General features: G+C 40.2%; 1 protein-coding gene across 5 annotated transcripts in view; it reads left to right on the forward strand.

The window, feature by feature from the left end:
- Positions 1–8,414, forward strand: part of NOSTRIN (nitric oxide synthase trafficking) — a 62,766-nt gene extending 54,352 nt beyond the window's left edge. For 3 of the 5 annotated variants that reach the window (XM_060106390.1, XM_060106388.1, XM_060106392.1), the window contains 4 exons: positions 2,440–2,565; positions 3,737–3,851; positions 4,990–5,079; positions 8,204–8,414. In XM_060106390.1, the coding sequence (XP_059962373.1) occupies positions 2,440–2,565; positions 3,737–3,851; positions 4,990–5,079; positions 8,204–8,340 (468 nt within the window). In that variant the 3' untranslated portion in view covers positions 8,341–8,414. The remainder of the gene's footprint in view (positions 1–2,439; positions 2,566–3,736; positions 3,852–4,989; positions 5,080–8,203) is intronic. The other 2 variants (XM_060106391.1, XM_060106389.1) reach the window with 1 other exon arrangement.
- The last annotated feature ends 2,585 nt before the right edge of the window (positions 8,415–10,999 follow it).

Below are 10,999 nucleotides of genomic sequence, written 5' to 3' on the forward strand. Positions count from 1 at the left end.
AGGAAGATGGCCGACTGGGGTGTGAGGCAAGAGCTTCCAGAGAAACAAGGAAAAAACTTCAGAGGCCAAGGTTGTTTTGAAGGAAGGGGACATACTGTCAGTGGAGGGCAGGGAGAGGTGCCTCTGGGCCTTTTTGCTGAAAGGCTGGACTGGGGCAGCCCCGAGACATTTGTTGGGATTGGTGGGCAATGCAGCCTCTTCAGAAGAACCCACATTATAAGGGCAGTTAGTAAAGGCCCATGAATTTTAAACAGGAATAAAAATGAACAGATACTATGACCTATGTGTACAAGATACAGGGTTTCTGCTGTGATTGGAGAGGAAGTTGACTGCGGTTAATCTGAGAAGAATTCAGGAAGAGATCAAAATTTTATCAATGTTTTGAAGGATCCAGGAAGCTGAACCAGCTTTCCTTACCTTGCACATAGCCTAAACAACTCTCTTGTAAAAGTAGGTACCTAATAATTCTGTCCAAATGAGCAATTTCAATAGTTCTTTGGTAAAAGTAGACAGATGCAGCCAGGTACAGTTTATCTGTTTTTTAGCAGTGGCTTCCTTTAATGGAGGTGGTGTTGCAGAAATAAACCTGACAGGCCTGAATTCTGTTCACTTGGGAACAGAGGTCTAATATCCTTGCAGTGACATATGGCTACAATTTTTATAAAATTATAAAACAGACTGTTAGACATTTTCTGTGACAGCATAAAATGTTTAGTTAATTAATTCGATGTAAATGATATTTACCAAAAGAAAGTCATATGGAGCATTTTATGATGGCATTAAGATTCAAGTTTATTTCTTTGGGTTCTTGCATAAAATTTTGTCATTGACATAGAACACGTTATTAAGATTATCTTGGTACACAACTGGCCTGATTCACACAGTGGAGGATGCAAGATGGGAGATGATCTGACCCCTGAATTTATGGTGTTTATGATCTAGTGATAGGCAAATAAGAGCCTTCAAATAGTGGATGCCAAATATCCATGTAATTCGGTCACGCACCTCTGCCTCTAATGGAAGGAAACTCGTGATAGTGGTAGACTGATCTTGTGTTATGCAGAGAAGGTTTCTTGCAGGGAGAAGCTCTGTTTCACAGAAATTCTTCCTAATTCATTGACTCTTGGTCCTTGAAGTGCTGTATTTGAAGCAAGAATGTTGGCAAGCCATATTCTCTGAGAAATTGTTGTGGAAACTGGAGGTATTTAGAGCAGATATTGTCTTTGGATACCGGAAGGAGCACCACAGAGCAGAGAGACTTGATCTGTGATGCTCTCAAGTGCAGACTAGATCTAAGGCTAGAAGCTATGGGGGAGCTTTTGATTTCATCCTAGCTGAGCCTGCCCACCATGCAGTGGATTGTTCCAAGGATTAGAGCCCTTCCCCATCGACTGGAGGTGTTTGGTCCATGGCTGTGACCCCCTGGCTGGGATGTTAGGATTAGGAACCCCCAGGCTGGAGGTGTGGAAAAGGGAGAGACAATGGAGAGGAGAAGATTGGATAAGCAGACCCCTTCCAATATTTAGATTCTATGATTTGATTTACAACTTGACAGGGAAGTCATTATAAAGTTTCTAGCTCAAGGTCAAATCAGAACAGGAGAGACTCGGAGAATAGCTTCAGTTTCAGTCTTTTGTTTGTTTGTTTGTTTTGCGGTACACGGGCCTCTCACTGTTGTGGCCTCTCCCGTTGCGGAGCACAGGCTCCGGACGCGCAGGCTCAGCGGCCATGGCTCACGGGCCCAGCCGCTCCGCGGCATATGGATCTTCCCGGACCGGGGCATGAACCCGTGTCCCCTGCATCGGCAGGTGGACTCTCAACCACTGCGCCACCAGGGAAGCCCTCAGTCTTTATTTTTATATTCAAATACCCCAGAATATGGTTTCTAGTTTCCAGAAGTGTTACTGCAGACTTTCTGGGTAATATAAGACCTCACCTCTTCAGGAAACAATAACATCAACATCAACAACAAAACCCTGACTCACATCATTTTAGTTTGATTCTATTGATAAGAGTTCACTTCTGTTCTTTATGTTGTGCCCACGGCACCATTGCCTTTCTTCAAAGCCTTCCGAAAGCCTACCTTCTGCAATCAACACTTATTATTCTCTACCCCACTCCTCAGCAGAAATTCGAGTAAAGCAATTCATTGCCACAAAATGCTGAGTAATATACCTATCAAGGTTTCTGGTTTACCTTATTTACAAGGGTCTAGAATACAACACACTCAACGACTAAGGCTTTCCTCTAGACTGCTTAAAGTGTCCATTGTTTTTCTCTCTTCAGCATTTTCTGCATATGAGTTGCAAATGAGTTGAATGTGTATTTTTCTGGACCTCTTTGTCATTTTGGAAGTTATCCTGATATCCCTTTACCCACGCAGTTGTGCCTCAAAATTTTCTAGAAGTTTACTCATATGGTCAAATGATGTATCCACAGAATAACTTGAAACTAAACCTTTTGCAAGCAAACGCCTATAAACTGTCATCCGTCTTAGCAGAACTTGAGCAAAGACCTCAACCCAACCATGTCTGTAGTAACTCCATCTTCAAGTGGAAAGAAAAGGTAAGCATTTAAGAGGTTGGCTATAATTTCTTGACTGGGCTTGCTGGGTGGAATGGCTTAAAGCAGCAACAGGCCAAAAAAACTGTTACAAATTATATATGCCATATGCTCAAATCCCCAGTTGCACAATTTTAAGATAAATTTATTTAATTATTTTTTGAGCACAGTAACAAGAGCTAAACACAAATGAATACATGCTTTGTATTCATATATAAATTAATGAGTTAAAAACACTTTGGGTTCGGGCCTCCCTGGTGGCGCAAGTGGTTGAGAGTCCGCCTGCCGATGCAGGGGATACGGGTTCGTGCCCCGGTCTGGGAGGATCCCATATGCCGCGGAGCGGCTGGGCCCGTGAGCCATGGCCGCTGAGCCTGCGCGTCCGGAGCCTGCGCGTCCGGAGCCTGTGCTCCGCAACGGGGGAGGCCACAACAGTGAGAGGCCCGCATACCGCAAAAAGAAAAAAAAAAAACAAAAAAAACAAACCACTTTGGGTTCTTTCTTCCTTCTCATCCTTCTCACTTTATCCTTTGAACGTGTTGTTATAGTAAAATTTCTATTAAATCAAAATCTTAGTATTCATACAGACCTAAATTGTAAGATTTTGTGATATGCAGTAGTCTCATCCATTTAACATAGTACATAATGTAGATAATGCGTGTGCACAATTTAAAAAATTCACACACATGAATTTTCCCAGTGTTACACTCTAGGAATTGATGAGTGTGTGAATATACACGGGTAGCTGTTTTCCATTTCCTACAAGACGAGGGAGCTGTAACCACCTTGTGATGAAGGGACAGTTTTCCTTCTTAGAGACTCAAGCTCTAAAAGGGTCACATAGTCATGATCATTTCACTTGCTTTAAAACCAAGTTGAATTTGTAGAAGTAATGCTGTAAATGTTACTATTTGGCCTAGGGGTACAGGTCAGAATTGCAAATACAGGCTATAAAATATAGTAATTGTCTAATTCTGAAAATATTAAGGTCTCAGAAACAAGAACGTGCTAGAGTAGGGTTTAGGAATGTATTGAATTTTTTCTTTATACCCTCCTCCCAACAATTGAAAAACAAATTCCTGAGGAAAACAGCTGCAGAATAGTTACTTTTTGCAAATACTTTTGATGACAATGTTGTTAAAAATGACTTTTTTTTTTTTAACTATTCAAACAGCAGCAGACACATAGTTCTGTAAAAATATCTCGGCCTTCTCTGACAAAGAGATTAGAGAATGTTGTGAGCAGGTCATCGTCTGGTGGGCAGAGAATTCCAAGTTCTTCATCTACAGGTAATCTCATGCCCAGAGTATTTGGGGCTGGGTCCTATCAGTAAAGAACATTGCCAAAATTATATTTTATTTTCAGAGCCACATTGACATAAATCGGCTCAAAGAAATTTACGTTTCAATTAGGACTGATTAATTTGTTAAAATGTGTAGCTTTCTGTGCAAATATCATCCAAAAGGTGGGAAGGACTCAAGAAGATTGGAGGGTTGGGAAAAGAATTGTCTAATATGAGAAGGTACCTCCAGTCACTGGCATCCATGTTATTCAGACAGCCTGCAATTTGCTGCCCACACACTCAGCCTGGAAACATTGGGAGGACTCTACAGCTTTGTCTCCACAGCCTCCTCCAAACTGCCATGCAAATCCCAACCCCTTTTCAGGAAACACGGTAATCCCAAGGCCTACCCAACCCCTGTGTTCAGCCACCTGACTTTAGTCGTTTTCCATCCACACCCCACTGCCTTTTACCTTTCAACACACAGAGAAACACACATACATATACACACACATACATACATACACACACACATACATGCAAGCACCTGTCATTATCCATCATTGTTCAACTATAGTTACCATAACATTGACTCTCTAGATTCTTGATTAGAACTTGGCAAAAAAGTTTCAATCAAACCCAGGCCATTGTAGTCCACGTGGTATGTTAAAGACTCGTGGTTGCATCGTTTGAGAAACAGTTCCCTAAGTACCTGGGGATGATGGAGGAAGCACTTGCTCCAAGTGTCTCCTATTTATTCCTGATTGGCAAAACTGGTGCTGGTTTTCCAAAACATGAATACAGTTACCACACAGCTTAGCTAACTGATGTTGATTAAGTTCACATGCGAAACAATTTAAAATTATCATTATTATTACTACTACAGTAACTTCTTGTCCAGACTTACTTTCTATGTTAGAACTTTTGATTATGTAATATACACAGTTCATCCACATACTATGTACATCAGAAATGGTTACTGAATCAAAGAATGAATGTTATGTACAATTATAAACTTTCCTTTTGGGAAGATTTCAATATATTTAAGCTCTGCACTACACGGCTGAAAAACTAGACCACTTCCCACCATGTTCATCTTGCCTACTGACCCAGCATTAGTCATTATAACTTGCTCCAACTTTCAGCCTCCAGTGTGACCCAGCTCGGCAATGGTCTTTGCAAGGCCTTATATTCTTTCCAAGCCAGGCAAGATGATGAATTGAATTTGGAAAAAGGTAAGGATCATTCTCAAATAGTTGAATTGCCTTCCCATGTTGAAATTTTTAACTTGAATAAAACTCTTGTCTTAGCCTTAATAGTTATTACCAGGTCATGCATTCATAGCCTGGCTGTTATCAGACTAAGTTCAAATCTATTATTTGACTGACTGCTTATTCTTTGGTTTCTCCTTCCCTCTTAGATGTCTGCTGAAGAACAAAGATAAATAAATAAATAATTGCAGTTTGTCTTAAAAACTAGGATATGTATTACTCTTAACCAAATGAATCTCTCTTATATATATATATATTAATTTTTTATCAAAGTATAATTGATTTGCAAGGTTGTGTTATTTTCAGGTGTATGGCACGGTGGTTCAGTTACATATATATGTATATATTTATGTGTGTATATATGTATAGATATATATACACACGAATATAAGTATACATCTATATATATACACACACATACATGTTCTTTTTCAGATTCTTTTCCATTATAGGCTATTACAAGATATTGAATATAATTCCCTGTGCTATACAGTAGGTCCTTGTTGTTTATCTCTTTTATATATAGTAGTGTGTATATGTTAATCCCATATTCCTTATTTATCCCACCCCCTTCCCCTTCGGTAACCATAAAATTGTTTTCTATGGAAAAAAAAAAGTTATTACCAGGTCAAAGCAGTTCAGGTTTATAATAACCCTTCTTAGAAGATAAAGATAAAGCACATCAAAAAGAAAGCTCACATGATAAAAATAGCTAACATATATTTGGTGTTTACTAGGTGCCAGACATTGCTGTAAACACATTGTCCAATTTAATATTCCTAAAAACCGTTTGAGGTTGGTATTATTTATGCCCATTTTATGACTGAGGCATAGAAAGGTTAAGTACTTTGGCTAAAGTCACTAGCAGTAGTGGCACAGGATTTGGACTCAGAAACTCAGAGTCACGCTCTTAATCACAGTGCTCCATTGGGGTAGAATGTCAGTAATGGAAAGTTATCAGAGAAATGGCCCCACCTTTTTCCTTTTCAGAAAGTTACACATACAAGAATGTGAAGTGACTTCCCCTCATGGCTTAGTCTAAGTGCCAGTTCTAGAAACCGGGTCAAAGGACTCCCAGCTTAATATTTCTCCCACTTCTCTCTCAAAAAAGGGTTTTATGACCAATTAAAGGAATTGGACCCCCTTCTTTGTGTCACAGATTTTTGTTTAACATGGAAAGGTTATTATATAATGGATGGTGTAGACCCCAAGATTATTAAACAAGAAAAAGTCACCAGCCTCAACTTTCTCTGTGTGTCCAATTAGCAGCCACATTTGGATGTTAAGCTAAGGCAGGGATCTGGAAATGAAATGGTTAGTGAGAAAGAATTGTGTCATAGGAGAAAATTTATAATCCATGACCAGGACATGGTGCCCAGAACCAACAGAAAGTTGAGATGGATTTTGCAGCCAAACAACAGGGATACCACGTATTTGCTATTGGTTCATAGGTGCTTGCTTTTCAGTTTGCCAGTCAGAGTTCTCCAGGCAGTTACTTTTTCCTGTAGCTCAGACATAAGTAAAGACAAGAAAAAAGGAAAGTAGACTCTCTCCTGCATGCATCTTAAATCAATGTTGCCTTTAATTTAAAAGTCTTAAGTGTTATAGAAGTCAGTTTGTTACTCATCATGTCATCCTAAGGCTACCTACACCAGTGAGTAAATGAAATGCAGTAGTCCCACTTTCCATATGAATTAAAACACACTTCCCAGATGCCACCTAGAACCCAGGGTCCTGAGTCTGAGTTACATAGTTAACACAAACTGATCATCTTGTCTTCAGTTCTGTTGGTTGCAAAGCCTACTTACACATTATATCCTGTGGGTTCTTTAAATGGAACGAGACGTTCGTTGGAGACTTAGGGAAGCTGGCGATAAAATTTTAAGTTATTCGTTTGAATTCCGATAGTAGGCTGTGTCAATCTACTGACCTGAGAGAACTCATTAGACGGAGACCTTAGACTGAGAATGATCTCCTGCAAGAATAAATAGTGATGTGACTAAAGAGAGATAGAAGGGGGATCAGTGGTCTCCTTTGCCTTAGAAAGAAAATTACTGGGGAGAAGAATGAAAGAAAGAAAGACTGAAAATGACCTCATGATGATGCTTAAAGATCAAGTAGCTCTTGGATCCTTAAGGAAGTGGATATTTCCACTTTGATGTACAGGAAGCAGCCAGAGAGAAAGGACTCTCTCTTACAAGACAGGGAATAATGTGCTTTTTTTCTTTTTAATAGAGAATTAGAGAAGAGCCATGGGTTTCCTAGGAATTCTGTTTATTTGAATCGTTGCTTTAAAGGAGTATTGTCCTCAAATTGATATTTTATTCAAATTATCTACATTGTTGAATGGGGAGTTATATTGTCATGCAAAACTGTGAGTTGGAACTTTGGACTCTGAAGCTGGCTCATATAATGGAGAGAAGCTGCCTCGATCTAAAGAAAAGTCTGGAAGTTGAGACATACTCTTAGTAGTCAACATAGCAAACTATTTTGGCCACCAACATGAGGAACCCTTAAAGCACAGACACCAAGAAAGAGTTTGGGGATGACCCATCACATCTATCCAAAGTGAGCCAGGCAGCATGAGGACATAGGATCCAAAGCGATTTTTTTTTTTTTTTTTTTTTTTTTTTGTGGTATGCGGGCCTCTCACTGTTGTGGCCTCTCCCGTTGCGGAGCACAGGCTCTGGACACGTAGGCTCAGCGGCCATGGCTCACGGGCCCAGCCGCTCTGCGGCATGCGGGATCTTCCCGGACCGGGGCACGAACCCTTGTCCCCTGCATCGGCAGGCGGACTCTCAACCACTGCGCCACCAGGGAAGCCCGCGATTCTGTTTTTAATCAAACTATTTTATGGCACAACTTTTTGTCCATTACCTTACTCTTTTTAATATTCTCTGCATTCTGCCTGCTTCGTGCAGAGGTGGTCAATAAATTTTGCTTCATCTGAATCACATGCAGAAAAATGATGCTACCAAGTAACTCCTTGAAAGCAGGATCTCCTTAAAGACTGTCTTACTGATCAGACTCGGGCACATGCTTAAGTGCAGAAACCCACTTGTCTAACTATGTATGTGCATTTTCACAGGTGACATTGTGACTATACACAAGAAGAAAGATGAAGGATGGTGGTTTGGTTCTTTAAAGGGGAAAAAAGGCCATTTTCCTGCTGCTTATGTGGAGGAACTCCCTTCATATGCCGGGGACACATCTTCACAAGCATAAGCAAGATTCTGAAGGCATCGCCTTACACTCTGTAAATTATACAATGTGGTGCAAATAAAGACAAATGTTGTGATCTTCTGTCTTTCTAACTGGGTGATGGGGTCCTACCTGCATGTCACAGTGCTTTGCACTTTAGTTCTTTGAAACAGAGTCAGAAGATTGAGAGTAAAGGGAGGTGGGAAAGAGGTCTGTTGGCTCCTAGAGTTTTCTAATTCTAAGAGACCCTAGAGATAACCTAATACAGCCTCTGCTCACAGAGAGAGAGAAAACTGAGTCCAGGGCAGTTCAGCCTGAAGTCAGATAGTCTTCTGGTAGCACAACAGAGATTAGGACACAGATGTCTTTTTTTCCTGGGGTCTTGGGTGGAAATAGCCACAGCAGGCCCACAAGAGGTCAAGCAGTGTCAGGGAGATGGGGAAGAACACAGATCAAGTCCAAGAAGAAGAGCTTAGCAGAGACAGGCAGGCAAGACACCAGTGAGATAGACCCAGGTTAAGGACGTTAGAATAAAGGATCAGGAGCCAAGGCAAAGAGGCGGCGTGGTCAGAAGAGAGGGTGGTAGACGAGGACCATATACCAGGCAGAGGATTTCAGGGTAGAATGGAGTACCATCCTGAGCCAATGACCTTCTGAGGTACCCTCTACCCACAACCAGAACTGCTCTTAGAGTGAGGTCAAGTGTGAGCCAGAGATGGCTGGGGATCAGAGGATAAGAGCAAGGCAGATAGGAGAAGGTTAGGGATGAGACAGTGCCAGAAATTTCATGCCTCCTTGCCCAGTTGGAAACTTCATACGCCAATTCAGAAACCAGGAATTCTGCACTTCCCTTCCAGGTCATGATGAAAGGAATACCCTAAGCAACTTCCTAGTGAAAGACACTTTAAGTGCTAATGAGTCTCTAGTTTGGGTGGAAAGTTCTAGAAACTAGCATTTACTGTCAAAATGGAAAATTTAGAGAGATTTATGCTGCTTCCTCAAATGCCCTGTAACGGGAAAAGGTTGAGAATGAGAGAGAGCAGACCCCAAACTCTTCCCGAGGGGAACATTTTAGAATGAAGAGAAGTGGTACAGCAGCATCTTTCAGAAAATAACCTAAGTCAGTCTGGAGACCACACTCTCCATTGAATGGAAGGTCAAGGTATTGATAATACATCTGGGCAGATTTACTTTTGTGCCAAATAGACAGTCTGGCGTTAAAGGAGTAATTAAAACCCATTCTATTACTCTCCTGCCCCCTACCTCTGTTTTTTTATTTAACTTGTCAAATTTTATATTTTCACAAAGGAAATTTTCAAACCAAGGTACCTATATTTTTTTATACTCTGCACCATTACACTCCTATAGCAGGATATAACTAACACATAGAGATATTTATAGATACAGATATCAGACCCGAAGGAGCTCAAGTAAAATCTGTTATGTGAGACATAACTTACAGCCTAGAACAGATCAGAAGTTTTAACGTCATCCTTAATGGTGTATTAGTGAAGACTTTCCACACGTAGAAAGTAGGCTGAATAATAGGCCATTAGACCATGAACTGAGACTTTGAATTTACATTTCCTCTTCATCTGACTTCTTTCCATTAAGCCTTGATGGATAAAAAATTGTATAGCAATTGACTGTAGCCTACACTCGATCATTTGTATAGAGAAAGTGATGATAATGGTGGTTGGGCCCTGAAACTCTCTGGAAGTAATTTTCAAAGAAAGGGGCCTCTCTTTCTTCATAAAGCAGTTTTACTTTGTAAAGACATAAATGGTTTTCCTGGTTTAAAATGTTGCTGCAAATCCTTTTTGCATCTGTGATATGTAGTTTTTAAACTTCAAAGAAATACTATAGTCTTAAACCAAATAAAAATACAAATATTTTTGGGGATAACAGACTTGGATATCTTTTTAAAAGGGCAAGAACTTTCTGGCAGGACAGGTACGGATGGTACTCCTTAGATTTAGGTAAAAATTAAGTGCATATTGGGAAGACTAATGATGTGCCCAAGTCTTCCACAGAGAATAAAATAATTTTTAATATGAATACTTTTAAACTTTTAATTGGGCTTTCATAATTATACTCCACTAGGCAGTTTTCGTATGTCAGGAAGTTTTTAGCAACATTAACAACCTGAAATACAGGCAGCAGAGGGAGGTCTGAGCCAGATTTTCACTAAAAATATCAAAAGCATTACTCTGTCTTCTTTCAGGTAGAGTAAAAGCTTACTATCTATTATCCTGTCAACCGGAAAGATTAATTTCTTTTTTTTTTTGCATTTTCAATTACTCATAATAATTAATATTCATCAAAAAGTAATACGATATTCAGTTTGGGTTAAAATAAATTTCATTGTACAGTATCATAAGGCTTTAACTGATTAGTAATTCGAGCAGAATGTAACTTTGTTCCGGCTTCCAAGAAAAAGTCTCTCCTCCCCCAAAGTCTTGATGGCCTTGGGGGTAATCAGGCTAATTTGGAGAATCAAAATAACAACACATCCCATTGCCTATGGCAATGTTAGTAGGAAAAATGTCTAACCCAGGGAAGATGGGCCTGGGGGCAGGGGATCATGAGAAGGTGGGATTTTGAAGGGTGAAGAGAAGTTACCATACAGAGTGGTTGGGGCACTATCACTCTGTCACTTCAGTACTAAAAAGACAATGAGCCC

This window comes from Mesoplodon densirostris, chromosome 8 (assembly GCF_025265405.1).
Source record: "Mesoplodon densirostris isolate mMesDen1 chromosome 8, mMesDen1 primary haplotype, whole genome shotgun sequence".
NCBI classification, from domain to species: Eukaryota; Metazoa; Chordata; class Mammalia; order Artiodactyla; family Ziphiidae; genus Mesoplodon; species Mesoplodon densirostris.